We start from the raw sequence: 17,488 nt of genomic DNA, 5'->3' as shown, positions 1-17,488 counted from the left end.
TAAAATGTGTGTGTGTGTGTTTTTTGCAACGTTGGTGAGACATTAATATTATTTTTAAATATTAACATTAATTAATATTATAGGTCGCTGTGGTGTAATGGATATGGTGTCCGCCTAGCGACCGGGAGGTCACGGGTTCGATCCCCACCGTGGGAGCGTTCTTTAGATCTTCCCCAAAGACACCAAGTACTGGTTCTAGGCCCAGGAAACGGACTCGAGAGCGTTTATATAAGCCTTAGGCTTTCGATGCAATCGAGCTAAAATAAATAGGTTTAAACCAAATATTAATATTGTTGCCTCTCATTTATTGAAATATATATTAACAATAAAACATATCTAATGGCATTTTAAAAGTAATGTGATAAATAGAATAAGTACAATTAAAAAATATAAAATTTTAAACCAGATGGTTTTCCTTCTTTTTGTTATGCAGCAAAAAATTGGCTAATAGATAAATAAGCTGTGATGTGGAAAAATGGGGCCTAATGCATGTGCTTAAATTGTTGTCACAGATTAGCCTGTGCAGTCCACACAGGCTAATCATGGACAACACTTTCCTCTTAAAGGTATTTTTCATTGAACAAATAATCCTCTTTATGAAAATCCAGTCTAGTCAGAAAGTACCCTCCCTTATTAGCTGATGTGAATTTCACATTCTAATCTGGGACGACACTTTCTGACATTAGTGATCCGCATATTGGCTTATGAAAATACATCTCTGAAAATGGAGTAAAGATAATAGATATAAATGTACAGATAAGTATAGCATTAGCCAACACTTTTCTTGTTTTAATACAAAATGACTTAATTGTATTTATTTTCATGCTATTAAAAACAAGGAACCAATAAAATGCCAGATTAGAAATTCATGTTGTTGAAAACCTTCACAACCTGTCAAGAGGCATAGTTTGTTATAGATATAGATAATAATATAATTTGTTACAAGTTCCTATCACCCACTGTGTTGTTGTTGTTTTCAGCAGAGCACCAACATTGATATCGAGTTGGCCCAGCAACCGCATGAGTCCCGCCTGCAGGAGCCCCAGTCCAGAACGACCCTTCCCCTCCCCTGACTTCTAACTCCTCCCCCTTGACCTCCTGATTCAAAAAGTCAGCATCGTTGAACAACTCCGTTCTGCAGAAAATTCCGAGCATGATTCTGGTCTGAACAAACACAATGCCCACGTCAAGTTGTCCACACATAAGCCTGGGTAGTTCTGTTAAGCTAGATTTCCGCGTGGGCCTGAGAGGGACGAGTTTTACAAACACGAAAAGTTATAGCTGTAGTTATGGTAACGCTAACAGTCATTTGTTGCTGTTGGACATCACAACAAATATCATGAAGAATAAAACGTTCAATAACTTTTTCCAATCTTTATGGGACAAACAGAAATTGAACGGGAAAAAATCAAGGAACAATAAAAGCGTAAGCTTTCCTAGTGGGATACTTCTGCTGTTGATAGTTAGGATGATAGTAGTTATACGGACTGCCCCAGATTGTCCTCTCAGCGGCTGAAATATCATAATAGAACAGACTTTTGGCAATGTTACTGACACAGAAAGGTGGTAATGACTTGGTTGTGAACACCCAGAGCGCGATACATCAATGCTGACACAGAAAGGCAGTAATGACTTGGTTGTGAACACCTCGAGCACGATACATCCATGCTGACACAGAAAGGCAGTAATGACTTGGTTGTGAACACCCAGAGCATGATAAATCCATGCTGACATAGAAAGGCAGTAATGACTTGGTTGTGAAATCCCAGAGCACGATACATCCTTGGGGTGTGCATCAGAAGCGAATTCTGCATATTATTGTAAACAAGTTGCTAACAGTGAACACGTCTGGTTTGGTTATGAGCACTTCCCACTCAGAGCCCAAAGGTCCTCGCATTGAATCGATGCAAACGAAGACTTTATAAAATGACAGCAGTTGTGTTGTGATGTCCAGAAATCCTTTCAACTGTCAACCTGAAGTTTATCAAAACTCAAACTCAGCCCTTTGCAAAATCACACCTTGCAACACAGTGTACTATACCATGAATGTTTCGCGGTTTAAAACACCAAAATTTCAATTTAAAATTAGTGCGTGTAACATATTGATACATTGCTATTCTGAGTTCTAATTGCGATATCCTAAATATCAATAATAGATGAAATGTTTGGCATTAAAAAAACAGGTGTGTAAAGTAATTTGTTACAGTGCATATTTATTTGTCACTAAAAAATCAGGGTTTAGTTTGCTTGTCATTTCATTTTTAGCAAACATTATTAGACAACAAAACGAACGTCGTTTAAGTGAAATTCCAAGACAATTACGACCCAGTTTGGGCACAAATACAACAACTAATTAAAGAAATTCAGTTTTTCTTGCGTCAGCCTACATGTAGCAAGCCTCTTATAAACATGTCCCAAGTTGGCTTCATCAACGCTTCCAACAGCGGAGTTGGGCATCGACACATTGTTCCGAACGAATCGCTCGAACTGAACTGATCTGATCCAACAGAGAGCAGGCTCTGCGTGACTCGTCTGTTAATGTGACTGACCTCGATATGTTGCTTTCCAATAATGTGAGCCTTACTCCAGATTAGCTGTCTGCGATTGACGCAATTCAACAACAGTTGTTGTCAGGAATTCCCGGCTTTGGTAAGGCAATTTGGCGTTGGGGCTTCATCTCTGTCTTTGGCCTGGTCGCAGCAGACACAGCAACAAGAACAACAATTAGTATAAGAGACGTGATCTGGGATATGGGGCTTCATGTATGCGCTTAAAGTGTCATCCCATATTAGCCTGTGCAGACTGCACATACATTAAGTCCTATTAAAGTGTCATCCCAGATTAGCCTGTGCAGATTGCACAAAAATAAAGTCCTATTTAAGTGTCATCCCAGATTAGCCTGTGCAGACTGCACATACATTTAGTCCTATTAAAGTGTCATCTCAGATTAGCCTGTGCAGACTGCACATACATCAAGTCCTATTAAAGTGTCATCTCAGATTAGCCTGTGCAGACTGCACATACATTAAGCCCTATTAAAGTGTCATCCCAGATTAGCCTGTGCAGACTGCACATACATTAAGTCCTATTAAAGTGTCATCCCAGATTAGCCTGTGCAGACTGCACATACATTAAGTCCTATTAAAGTGTCATCTCATATAAGCCTGTGCAGACTGCACATACATTAAGTCCTATTAAAGTGTCATCTCATATTAGCCTGTGCAGACTGCACATGCATTAAGCCCTATTAAAGTGTCATCTCAAATTAGCCTGTGCAGACTGCACATACATTTAGTCCTATTAAAGTGTCATCTCAGATTAGCCTGTGCAGACTGCACATACATCAAGTCCTATTAAAGTGTCATCTCAGATTAGCCTGTGCAGACTGCACATGCATTAAGCCCTATTAAAGTGTCATCTCAAATTAGCCTGTGCAGACTGCACATACATTAAGCCCTATTAAAGTGTCATCCCAGATTAGCCTGTGCAGACTGCACATACATTAAGCCCTATTAAAGTGTCATCTCAGATTAGCCTGTGCAGACTGCACATACATTAAGCCCTATTAAAGTGTCATCTCATATTAGCCTGTGCAGACTGCACATGCATTAAGCCCTATTAAAGTGTCATCTCAGATTAGCCTGTGCAGACTGCACATACATTAAGCCCTATTAAAGTGTCATATCAGATTAGCCTGTGCAGACTGCACATACATTAAGCCCTATTACAGTGTCATCTCAGATTAGCCTGTGCAGACTGCACATACATTAAGTCCTATTAAAGTGTCATCCCAGATTAGCCTGTGCAGACTGCACATACATTAAGCCCTATTTTCCCAGAATGAGACTCGTATACTTCACTTAACATCAGTATTTTATGTGCCTGAAAAGTTTCTAGCATCATATGGGAATTATGTGCTTTTAAATTGATCACACTTAGTAAATAAAATGTAAATAGCACTTGATCTGATATCAATTTTAATCATATTATGTATATTTTCGACCGAAATTCAGCCCCTGGGAATATGGGAATTATGTTCTTTTAAATTGATCACACTTAGTAAATAAAATGCAAATAGCACTTGATCTGATATCAATTTTAATCATAGAAGGTCAGTGCATTAAGTTTAGTATATTTTCGACAGAAATTCAGCCCCTGAACCAAAAGTTTATCCTTGCATACAAATCTGCTTTAATAGAATTGTTAAATTATATTTAATTTTAGTAAAATAATTATGTAAAAGTCTTCAGCTCATTTTAAAATTATTTTCGTTAATTTATTTTTAATATTTATTTAAATTTTTGGATTTTGTTTTAATAGCCTGTTCCTACAGGATCCCATGCAATCATAGATCGGTACCTAGCTGAACAACAGGCAGACCTGGTCAGCTGGGCCCAGACGCCCAGTGAAACTTCCTGGCCCAGGACCTTCGGGCAAATGCTCAACTAGTCCTACCCGCAGGGTGGAGCCACACTGAACCTGGGGCTCCATACTTTCTTGGCCAGGGGCCAAGATTACCTTGTCAATAAGGTACATGTAGGTTGGTAATGTACATGTAATTAATCATTTATAATGTGCAGTGTTTCACTCCAAATTTCAATTTAAACAGTTTGGGTGTGTTTAATATTGATATTACTCTATCCTGGCTGCTAACTTAAACAAAGCATTTATGTAAGTGTTAAATATTTATAATAGCCACCATTTGTATTGCCTTGAAAGGGCTCAGTGTGGGGGGGATGCTAACACATGTGTCCTTGTTTGTAATTCTCCCCGTCCTTACGTTCATCCTTATGTCCGTCCCACCTTTTTAGTGTTGCACATCACTTAATAAATATTGGTTCCAGAGGGACACAAAATGTTTGTATCAAGTGTACAATATATAGAAGGCTATGTTTGTATCAAGTGTTTAGTTTATATCCCATTTGTATCAAGATCCTTCAAACATAATTTATTTCTTAAATATTGTTTTCACTCAAACAACATTGATTTACTTTTTATATAACTGATACCATAGCAGAATGCAATTAAATTATTTTGTTTACAGGGACACATTTCTGGGATGCCCTAAGGTTTTTCTATCTGTTCACAGAGGCCTTATACTCACAAGTTCAAGCCAAGTGAGCGATGTTCACCAAATCAAACTCTACATCTCAATAAGTAAGTCACCTTGCCATTGCAAAAGGGGCCACTGTGCAAAGCATTCAGGCGACCCAGTCTTAATAGCCTAAACCTTTTGATGCAATAAAGCTTTCACAAATACCCAATAGGTAAAACCCACTACAAACTGGCAAACTGGGTTACTGCTCTTCAATAAATTGACCAGTTTATCTAATCTAAGTTTAAGGGTACAGCCACAAACTACTTTATCTTATATAGAAATGAAGTTCCAAGCTAAACCCTCAAATTTGCATTTTAAATTTTACATCTAGAGTTATATTAAAACTCTAAACCACAACAACAACAACAGCAAACAATTTATCAGCAGGTACCAACATATCTGACTCGTTCACTCTTTACAAAATCATGTTCCATATTAACTGTAATTATGGTTCTAAAACTAACAATGAATTACGGAGAGGGATAAGTGATGTTTGTAGCTTTTAGTTTAGGGGGGTATATAGGAGTGAACTTGTCTGTCTGACGGTCGATCCGTATTAAGTGTTCACTCTCTAATTCAGGTTGTTTTCATCTGATCTTCACCAAACTTTGTCAGAAGTTGTATCTAGACGGTGTCTTGGGCAAGTTTGAATATGGGACATGCAGGATCAAAAACTAGGGCATGGTATCACTTAGTGTGTTTTAAACATTCAGCATGTTGTCTGCTTTCTTATGAAAGTACTTTTCATCCAATCTTCACCAAACTTGGTCAGAAGTTTTTTTAGATGATCTATAGGAAACAATTGAACATGGGCCATGCCGGGTCAAAAACAAGGTCACAGTGTCCCTTAGTGCGTTTTACATAATCAGTTTGGTGTTCGCTCTCTATTTCAAGTACTTATCATCCGCTCTTCACCAAACTTGGTCAGAAGTTTTTTTATAGATGATCTCTAGGCCATTATCGAACATGGGCCATGCCGGGCCAAAAACTAGGTCATTGGGGTCATTAAATGTGTTTTAAACATTCATTTTGGTGTCCGTTCTCCATTTCAAGTACTCATCATCTTCTCTTCAACAAACTTTGTCAGAAGTTTAATCTAGATGGTCTCTAGGCATTGTTCGAACATGGGCTATGCCGTGCCAAAAACTAGGTCGCTGGATCACGGGTGCGTTTTACACATTCAGCATTTCAAGTTCTTTTCATCAGCTCTTCATGTGGGGGTGTTCGCCACGTCTATGGCAAAGCTCTATTTTTTAAAGTTAATGGCTTATTCAGAGAGTATTAAGTGTGTTGCCAGGGTTGAACCCGCATTTTGATACTTGACAATTTTTATGAAATGCTTGTAAAGTCTTAAAAAATTGTTGTCTTAATTAACACATGACCAACTTAATTGCAGAAACCCGGATAGCAAAGCGTTGGTTTGTTTTTGAAGCATTTGAACCAGCAACAGTCATCATTGGAGTTTCTGACATGTCTATGGTGTGGAACCCTTAGTCTATGAACATCATAACAGCACATGAACCAGCAGCAGTCATCATCTCAAGATTCTGGTATATCCAATGTACAGGACCCTTAGTCTGTACAGATCTTGCAGAACAAACTTCAGGTGAGTGTTCTTGTCGTGTCGATGTTTTTTTACATGCTCCCAAGTTCAGAGATGTGTGAGGGCATGTAGATGTACATACGTACATCCAGCTGTTGGATTTGTATGTCAAGTCTAAACTCAAAAAGTATTGATTCTAGTGTGATTAAACCAAAGTTATTTGCCATTCTGTGAACTTGACTGCTTGTGTATTTTGGTTCTTTGTCTTTTAAATTAGTGACATTTTGAGACAAAAGCAAAATGTTGGTGCATGATGGCAAACCAGTTTTTATCATACCACCGCATTGATATCTGCCTGATATAACGTTGCCTGATATAGATTTGTTTATATCATAGTCAACAGGAAGTTCTTATATCAGTCAATGTTTGGAGTTACGTGGAATTTGCAATAAAGTCAACTATTTCTATCAACATGAATCAGGTTCAACAAAACAAACAATTTGATACTAAGAACGTACATATTTTATTCTAGTTTAAAGTCATAAATCACAAAAACGTTTATTTTAAAAAAATCACCACAGCCCGCAATACGGAAGTAAATGACGTCATCAATGAGACAATAAATCTTAAATATCGATATAGTCATTGCACTCGCAAGTGTTGCACAGAAAGTCAAGACAAATGATAACTGTATGCCAATCCTCAACTATTTAAAGAAACGATTGATCACGGTTATGTCAATATTGACACCATCATCAAAATGTCAATTTCAATGCACATCTCCAAAATGGCGTCTCCAAACTATTCGGTGAAGTGTATTCTTCGATAAAATTTGTCGCTGCAGTCCATTCCTGATCTCCAGTTCAAGATGTTGATAATTAAAGCGGGTGTACTCTTCCAATTCATAGTTCAAACAACTTTTTTTCTCCATACGATTTTAAAAATAAGCGATTTTTCGTGTCGTCCTTTCGATCGCCGTTGCTACATGTGTGTCAACGTGTTAAATCCGGATCAGCAAAATCAGCGTACATTTTAAATATAAAAAATGGATTTTCTTGCAGATTTTTAGGAAAGTGTGGTATGATAAATAGAAAAACAGGTTACTGTCCCATTGTTTTATAATATTTTAGGCTCGGCACGAATAAAGTAACGGCTCGGCAAGCCTCGCCGTTATATAATTATTCTAAGCCTCGCCTGATATATTACAAAACGATGGGACAGTAACCTGTTATTCTCTATAACTATTTATTATCTATCATTATTTTATGAATAGTCTCAGGACCATCATTGCCTCAATGGATTCAAATCAGATTAGTTGTAACATTCTGAAATACCAAGTGCTGTCACACACTGTATTTTGTGAATTTGGAATAAGACATCAAACTGGGAATGGACATCATTTTGGTGATTTTCTCAAACAAAACTATTTATTTTATGATCTGAATTTATTTTTGTAATAATGTATCTATACTTCAAGCTTAATAAGCAATTTTCCATTACTTTTTCATCAACAGTGAATGTATTTGTATCATTTTAACTGTATTTTTAAACTGTATCCATGCGCCTTATGGACACAGTTTCATTTCATGAGGATTTTTTTACAAATCAATAAAAAGTTCACTTTTGCAGTAAAATCAATTTAAATGATGGTAATATATATCTGTTTTAATTATAATTTGTCAAACTAAATAAATACAACATATAAAACTGCATATAATGCACTTTTGTAAAAACTCAATTTATTCCCAAATTGATGTCTTATTCCAACTTCACATAATACTGTGTTCGTGCTTGTTCTTGATTTGTCATCGGTATAAAAATAAAACAAAAACTGACATCTACAGTAACGAGTCTTTCTTTTTTCAGATGCACTTTGAGGAAATCAAACCATCCAATCAGAAACACAGCCTGTTGCAGCAATTGTTAACATATTGACCCCAGTCAAACCTAAGAAGCTCAGAGTTACATACCGTTAAGATGTGCTAGTCTTCACATACCTGCTGGTTTGTTCAAAACTTACTCTGAATCTTTGAATGTAATGACAGATGAAAATGAATGACCTTGTTCAGATCCAAATGGCAGAATGACACATCACAACAATTCAAGTGGAAAGCCACAAAGTCATGTCAACAGCCACATGTTGTATGTTGCCAGCCAAGTTGTATTAAAAAACACAATAGCTTACGTTTTATGTTATATGTGACCAACCAAGTTATATTCATACAAAAACAATAGTTCATGTTTTATGGGAATTTTTATGCTGTCAGTCTTTATGTTGAAATATTGTGTTCAATATAGCATGTTAAGTATTTTAAAAGCACGCATATTGCACGTATATGCAATCTCTTTGTCTATATTATGATATCACTACATATGTGATCCTGATAATGGTAAACTAATGGGAAATACACTTTTATCAAAGACTTTCAAAGTGTGACAAAGCTGTTTAAATGAGGTTGGTAACTTGGACAACATTAAACATGTTTCAGTTTTCTGTTTTAAACCCATATTATAGATAAGCTAGATAAAAGTAGTATAAAGAAAGGTTTAGAAGTTTTACGCTTCAGCTTTTTCTGTTTATCAATCTTTCTTAAAAAAATACTAGTAAATTTGCTCATTTGGGTGGGTATTCGAACAAGAATCTTGTTTAATAGCATTCGTGGAAATCTAAATAAATTATATGCACACTTTTGTAATGAACCTAAAAGTATCGATTATGTATTTACCACCAGTACTTTGTTGATTTCAATGGATATTGTTTGTTAAATATTCGAGAATGGCTCTTGCATTTTTGGGAAAACTTTAAGGAAAACTGAAAATTTAAAAATATATATTTTTTTAGAGTTTTATGAAAAAATTGCAAAAGTTATAAATGTTAATTTGTGTTGTTAGATCATAGACTAAGATGCTCATAAGTGTTTAAATTTATTTTCGGACATAATACCGGTAGTTTATAATGCTTTATATTTGTATATGCATATGAAGACGACCTAAATGTATCCTCTTTAATCACTGAGTATCTTAATCAATATCTCTTGATCACTGCATACATTGTAGAAGTATATTTTGACATTTATACACAGAGCAACTGTGAAACAATAGTATTTTAAATGTACACTATTTATTTATTGTTGCAATTTTTATGAGATAAACTCACTGTTTACATTAATTTGTACAAACCATAGTCATAAAAATATTGATTGTGTGAATCCTCATATATGTATTAAACTGTTAAAATAATGCACAGTAACAGATTCTGAAGAGAAAATTGTACTCAATGAAATATAAACACCTTGTTATATCAACTGCTTTTAATAAAGTACAACTACTTAAAATAAGTTTAATTTTGTTTTACATTATCTAAAGAAAATTTAGTACCTTGTTATTTGAAATTAGTCATTCACAAATTAAGGAAGAGTGTTGTCATATGCTAACAATTGTCAAAAAATGCAATTGTCTATATTGGTAAAGTAGAGAGCAATAGTATTTGCTTAAAAAAATAAAAACAACGATGTCTGCTTTGTAAGTGTATGTGGAATAAACACTTATGTTTGTGCTCATATTAAACGTGAAAGTATTGACGTATTGCTGATAATAAAGTTTGACATTTTATTAGTTTTGTAACAATGTGTTTGATCTTTTATGTTAACATTCTCACAATTGATGTCAGTGCAGTGCCTTCAATGGAGCCATTTTCTGTAAATCTCCCACTGTTAAAGTTCAGCAAAAGTTTTAAGACCAGATTTCCTTAAACTTGGGGTTGTTTATATTTAACATTTATTGAATGCATGAAACATGTTTGTTCTGTTGTTGAATAGCTGAACATTGATGTATGTAAATTGTGTGACATGTTGATCAAATTGATACATAGAAACAAACACTCATTATGCGTTAATTTGTATGTTAAGCTAAACAAAAAATGTTACCAAACACAAATATAAGTATTTGGTAACAATATACAAAATTGTGCTATATTCGTAAAACCGTATCAAATGCAATTTGAAATATAATGTTCAAATATGTTCGTCGACTCCAAATAAGCATTTTGAATAAGCAAATTAATACATTAATAATCCCTATGGAAAGTACCCGTAGGCACTTTTCAATCGCTTGTGTACTTCATATTGATCAGGGTCTTTCTAAATTCATGCATGATTTTGTATGCGTATGTCTGAATTGTGTAAATATCTGTTAAATAACTGATAAAAAGGATTTTAATATTATAAGTTAAAATAGTGTCTAAACTGTAACCGGTCATTTGTTGCATTGATTTTTACGTGTTTATATTTTCTGGCTTACTGTGCTTAATTCTGTCTGTAATCGTGCGTACTTTTATTGTGGTTTTCGTATTAAGACAAAGCGCACTACACTAATGCTGTTGTTTTTGTCCACCATTTCTATATAAAATGTTGTATGTAAATAATTAAAGATGTTGATGTTGGTAATAATGTATTTCATGATCTAATATTGATCATGCACTCAATAAAATACATAACCATTTTTGTGGACTAGTATTGTTTAGTGATACTTTGTTGTTATTACTAATAAAATCGTCAAGGATTGGCTTTCCACTTAATATATATAGCTTTCCGCTATTGAACCTGGGGAGCACATTTTGTTTTATTGTAACTGTCCTCTCGCCCGTAAGTCCTGTATAACACTTTTGTCACTCTTCATTATTCTTCATAATTTTAAGAAATACATATTCGTTACAAATCCTATTTCACATTCATTTCTACGAACCATTGTTATAAAAAAATTGCTTGTGTGAATGATAATATATGTATTGAACTGTTAAAATAATACAGCATAACACATTCTGAAGAGAAAAATATACTTAAAGCGGGTATATACGATTTTGTCAAATATTTATGAATTTATATAAACTGTGTAAAAAAACTTATTATATATATATTTCAATATAAATTAAAATAAAAGTTAAGAAGAACATGTGTCGGAAAATGTGAAATAAGCCAGATATTTAATTCTGAAATTGAAAACGGCTGTACAGCCGAATTCGCCAGCATGTATACCATACATGTACGATGTGCATCTAAACTTACGAGGGGTGTTCCAGAAGTTCGTGGATTTTCGCTATAACTTTCATTTGGTAACATAAATGGACAAACAAAGAGCATGTAAAGAATATTTCGTCCTTTCCAAATCTACTCTCCAAATATCATGGAAATACATAAAACAATAAATATATATAAGAGATTCAAACATGTGCACAATGCGCACACCGACGCACGTGTAACGTTTCTGTTCAACGTCAATGACGTAATGAAGTTAACAACTGTCAAATCTTTTCCACATAGTCACCTCCAACGCGAATGCACTTTATGTGTCGGGAAATCCACTTGTCAAAAGTGTCTCTATACCAGTCAGCGTCAAAAGACGACACGATTCGCTTTGCCGCAACTGTAAGTTCCTGTTAAGTTGCAAAGCGAATACCGCGCAACTGTGATTTAACTTCCGGGAAGACGAGGAAGTCCATAGGGGCCAAATCCGGGCTGTAAGGAGGACTTAGGCGCTGTAACGTGAAATTTGGCGTAAATTCTGTTTATCAACGACATTTAAACCAAATTTAAATTCGCGTAACGCTCATACTTAAAATAAAATACACGCGTGCGCCGCATGTCGTTACTGAGGTCTCTATGCCAACGCGTTTCAAACGCGCTTTATGGAATTCATGCAGTTTTAGCTTATATATCAAGTCCGTGATAATTGGTTTGTATAATATGTAAATTTCATTGACTTTTACCAGCAAACTAATATAGCGAAAATCCACGAACTTCTGGAACACCCCTCGTAGTTTAACGGTTTATAATACAAAGATATGGCGTACCATTTGGGTCAAAAGTCAACAAGACCAACTAGGTTAAATGAAAATGTACGTCGACGTACAATATGTACGTCGACGTACATTTTTTTGTACGTCGACGTACAAAATTGTACGTCGACGTACAATTTGTACGTCGACGTACAATATGTACGTCGACGTACAAAAAATGTACGTCGACGTACATATTGTACGTCGACGCACATATTGTACGTCGACGTACAATTTTTCTGAACAGCCAATCAAACCACTCGTCTCTTGAGCCGCTTTTCCTTCAGACTTATTCATAATAATCGTTTTAAAAAAAACTTTTTAATTGAGGACAAAATGGATAAAAATATCAAAAGTGAAATAATAAAAAATAAATAAATAAGTATCTATACTTGACGGTATTTATTCTAAAATCGTTTCAAGTAATAAATATTATTAAGTCCTAAGACCGGTCTAGTCCATATCCGGTTTCCAAAAAAATATGGCGGACGTCGAAGGTTTTCGAGAAGAAGCAACTCGCATTATTCACTCTTTATGTAGAAATTTAATGACGCAAGATACAGATGCAAATTTGTGTGAAGCTAGTCTTATCACTTTGACAGCATTAAGTCGGAATGCACGACGTATGTGTACCCGTTATCCCATTTTTGAACGGTTGTGTGAGATTATCGACTCGTTGATGTCGACAATTGAAGAGCGAAAGAGGTTAGTATTTTCCCTGAACATTTAAATAATTTTCGATCCAATTACTTGCGGACTATTTGTTTCTATTGACCGGCTTTCGCGAAGCCTGCAATATCTTAAACCAATCCTCGACCAATTAGGTAATAAGATGAAATAATCCAACGTACATTGACTTTGAGTCGTAGGCGGTGCTCTTGTTATTACTATTATAACTAATCATAATATCAACAAAAGTGATTATCTTGATACAGTTAATATTTCTATGCACTTGTTTACAGGAGCATTCAGTTGTTGTTTGGTTAACAAAACAACAAATAATCAGACAAAGACTGGTTCGTTGCTTCGTGTTTATTGTCACACAATTGATTTCCGTCATCATTGCGGCATGCTGTTTTAGTAGGCGAAAGCGTTATTTGACACAATGTAGTGCGCTTAAGATCGATTTTGTACGGTTAAGTCCATGGAAAATGCATTAATAAACATGTTTTTGGTAATTCTTTAATAGTTTTTTCCCCGTAATTTACATTATACAGTGCGGGTTCGGTACTGACATTGCTCTTTCTGTACTTATACAGCGTTAGTTGTCATAATGTTGCGCGCTTGAGAACAAATTTGTACGAAATATTCCATGAAAAATGCATTTATACACAAGTTTTCAGTTATACTTCAATTGGAAATTTAACTGATTTACTGATTATTTCCATAACATACATTTTACAGTGCGCTTTCGGTAATGCTTTTGCGCTTTCGGTACCGATACCGAAAGCGCGCGCTTTTGGTAAATCTAGTAACCGCTATAATATAATATTATTTGTGTTGTAACTTTTGTTGATTTTATCTTTTCAGGACGCTGCAGCCTCTCGTTGGTTTCTTCGCCGCAAAACAGACTACAACCAGAGGCAGACCACTTTACGTCATTAGTCGAGAGCAGCTGGAGTATCTAGTTGAAGCAGGCTTCAAACGAAGAGCTATTGCTAGTCTGCTTCAGGTGTCAGATTCTGTTATTAAGCGCAGCCTCAGGTATGTTATCCAGTCAATTGAAAAAACATTGTGTATGCAGGGTGTCCCAAAAAACCGAAACCACTGGAAAATGTTTTAATATACAGATAATATTATGCCCTTTTGACACATTATTATTGAATGTTAAATGGGTATTAGTTAGGTTCATTAATCACAAGGTGGCAATTTTTAGGAAGTGATTTCATTTTTTTATAAAATGAAGTCATTAAGTACTTCTTTTACGAATTAAAATCAACCTAAAATTCAAAATGAACAACTGCAAGACAGTTTCTCAGATAATGCAAGTGTTGTATAAGGCAACAATGTTATATTATTGAAGATACAGAAGTGCAGTTGAAACATGTTATTTAAATGAATACTTGTATAGCGATTTGGTAAAACTGATTGTTTAAAATAGAAAAACAATCTCAACTCAAGATCTGGACGAAGGGAAAATCGAGTACTTTAGTCAGATTGCACTGCATGGGGAGCCACAACACAAGATCTTGATTGCTGCAAAGGCACAAACATACAGCAAAACATATTTTCTCCCTTCTCAGTGAGGTATATATTTCATATTCACTCAAAATAAACAAATATTCTCTATTATATATTTTCAGGTCATATGGTATAAGCATCAGAGGAAGGTACTCAAGCATCTCCAACGAGGAACTTGACAATCTGGTCCGAGAGATAACAGATGGCAATCAGACACTTGGGCAACGAATGGTTCAGGGACATCTTCAGAGTCTAGGACATCGGGTTCAAAGACAACGTGTTGCTGACAGTCTGATCCGGGTTGACGAAGCAGCTGTAGCCATGCGATGGTGTCACTCGATTCGGCGAAGGGTGTACAATGTTGCTGGTCCAAACTCATTGTGGCACATAGATGGAAACCACAAATTGATAAGGTACAAAATTACTATGATTCGTATTTTTAACAAATTAAGATTAAATAGGTTGATTAAATAAATACCTTTGGTCAAAATGTTAACCTTGGTGATATCTTATTATCTAAGTCAAGTTAGAAGTAAGGTCACTAGGTTAAATAATAGAAAAACCTTGTTAACGCTTTAGAGGCAATATTTTTTCTTAAATCATCTTGAAAGGGGTGGGGACTTGAAAGGCTGTTTTTGGCCCTAATATCAAAAATCATGTGAGAAAGTATATAAACCTTTTATATTACCGTTAACCGTTACCTCAATGAACTTAGAATATTTATAAAAAAAATCTTTGCTGTTTCCATATTGAACAAGCATCTAAAAAAAAAGCTGACATAGTGGAATTTTGGATAATTTTCAGTCAAATTTTGGCAGAAATTGTGAAAAATAAATGACATCAAACTAAATTTTAAATGTTATCTAACACATATTTTGTGCAATTTTGGTGTTGTTTGTTGATTGGGGAGGCATTTAAATATTGCGTTATATGCCAAAAAGATGCATTAAATTGCTCTAATTGCTCAAAATTCCATTTTCCTAATTTCAGCTTTTTTTAGAATGTTGTGGAAACTGTGTATCAGTTTTCTTCAATTTCTGCCTAAATTGTATAAGATTAAAAACTTAAAATTTGGGTTACAGTTAGATAAGAAGGTATATTCAACAGATTTGAATTTTGTGACTAATTTGGGCCCAATTATTTTGGTTTGACTTGTTACCCCATTCCACTTGAGGCCATATATAAACACCAAATCAAACAAAATACTTTGCAATTTTAGTACATTTACATTGTAATATCTATTCAAGTATGTACAATTTTTTATTTTTTTTCAGATGGGGTTTTGTCATACACGGAGGCATTGATGGCTTCTCGCGGATGTGTGTTTTCCTCCAAGCTGCAACCAACAACAAGGCTACCACGATGACAAAAGCCTTCATGACAGGCACCCAGTGCTATGGTGTCCCATCAAGAGTCCGCAGCGATCACGGGCTGGAAAATACCGGCGTTGGGGCGTTTATGATAGCGCATCGTGGACCTCGTCGGGGTTCTTTCATCACGGGAAGGAGCGTCCACAATCAGCGGATTGAACGCATGTGGCGTGACCTGTTTGCCAGTGCAACAAACGTGTTTCACGGATTGTTTTCACATCTTGAGGAGTCTGGACAGTTGGATTTGACAAATCCAGTGCACATGTGGTGCCTTCATCACGTGTTTGTGCCTCGTGTCCAGCGAGCGTTAGACATATTCCGTGAGGGCTGGAACTGCCACAGGTTGAGCAGTGAAAGAGGTAGAACCCCCACACAGCTCTACATTGAGGGCATGATGCGCCAAGCTGGACAGGGTCATAGGGGCATCGACGACATGGTGTTCCGTGCTCCGGAGGAAGACATCCAAGACCATACTGAATATGGTATTGACGATGAGGTCGAGGTAGCCCCCCGAGAAGACATGATCACCAATGTGTCAAATGTAGACTGTCCTCTGAATGAGCAGGACTTCACAAGACTAACACAAACTTTGAACATTGAGAGTGACCACCAGGGTGTGGATTGTTTCTTGGCATGTGTTGAGTTTTGCAATTCTGTGTAGTGACCAAGCTATGATTACATGAAACTGCTTATATGGTGACCAGAATCAGATAGTGAATTATCGGATGATGATTGTTGTGGCAACTAGTCTAGTTGCCATAACAATCATCATCCGATAATTCACTATCTGATTCTGGGTCATATTCTAATATAGTTTAGATTAGAATCACCTGAAACTGTTTTATATTCTGGAAAATTTACTATTTAAAGTCAAATTGGTGTTAGTACATGTTTTAATGTTTTTTAATACATGTATATCTGTTATTATCAAAATCTTGATAATTGAGACTCTCATTATCTCTCAATATTCTCATTTGGTATTTTATTTGTGCTTTTCATAACATGTACACTTCTTTTTATCAGACTTTTATTAATTAAGTTATGTACATGTACTCATTTGTTAATGTCACTTAAAGTGCCAGACATATACTCATCTGATATCAGACTGTAATTTATTAAGTAATATACTCATTTGGTAATTTCATTTGAAGTGCTAGTCATAAACTCTTGGTAAAATGTTATTGTGTTAAGTGGAGGTTCATTATATTGAGATTGTTCTTTGTCAGTCTGACAGGTCAATTTTTGCAACTGTTTAAATGATCTCATGTGCTAAGAGTTAAACACTGTTATTGTACTGTTTTATTGTGTACTCTTAACACAGTATTACTTATAAATGTTCTAGTATTTGCTCATAAAATGCTTCAGTATAATTGTTTTAATTCTTGTGATGTTTATCAGACTTTATTTTTCTTAAGGTAACTTACTCCTTTGGTAATTCTATTTGAATTGCTAGTCACATTCTC

At 35.4% G+C, this 17,488-nt stretch overlaps 2 protein-coding genes and 1 long non-coding RNA gene across 6 annotated transcripts in view; 2 read left to right on the top strand and 1 right to left on the bottom strand.

The window, feature by feature from the left end:
• Positions 1-17,488, bottom strand: part of LOC127869138 (uncharacterized) — a 220,438-nt gene that overhangs the window by 192,256 nt on the left and 10,694 nt on the right. The gene's annotated exons all lie outside the window — the stretch shown is intronic.
• Positions 1,269-11,202, top strand: LOC127869154 (uncharacterized). 4 transcript variants are annotated; one of them, XR_008044442.1, is made up of 5 exons: positions 1,269-2,649; positions 4,334-4,530; positions 5,045-5,157; positions 6,495-6,704; positions 8,508-11,202. It is a non-coding gene; the product is annotated as an uncharacterized LOC127869154 (long non-coding RNA). The 4 variants fall into 4 exon arrangements; XR_008044441.1 differs by having other exon boundaries at positions 4,321-4,530; XR_008044443.1 differs by lacking the exon at positions 1,269-2,649 and having other exon boundaries at positions 4,193-4,530; positions 5,090-5,157.
• LOC127869126 (uncharacterized) lies at positions 12,818-17,395 on the top strand. Its single transcript, XM_052411456.1, has 4 exons — positions 12,818-13,179; positions 14,005-14,178; positions 14,778-15,068; positions 15,930-17,395. The coding sequence occupies exons 1-4, from the start codon at positions 12,956-12,958 to the stop codon at positions 16,684-16,686; spliced, it is 1,446 nt and encodes a 481-aa protein (XP_052267416.1). The 5' UTR covers positions 12,818-12,955; the 3' UTR covers positions 16,687-17,395.

Source organism: Dreissena polymorpha, chromosome 2 (genome assembly GCF_020536995.1).
Source record: "Dreissena polymorpha isolate Duluth1 chromosome 2, UMN_Dpol_1.0, whole genome shotgun sequence".
In the NCBI taxonomy this organism is placed as follows: domain Eukaryota; kingdom Metazoa; phylum Mollusca; class Bivalvia; order Myida; family Dreissenidae; genus Dreissena; species Dreissena polymorpha.
The sequence above is the reverse complement of the archived record's forward strand: the minus strand, read 5'-3'. Positions and strand labels throughout refer to the sequence as shown.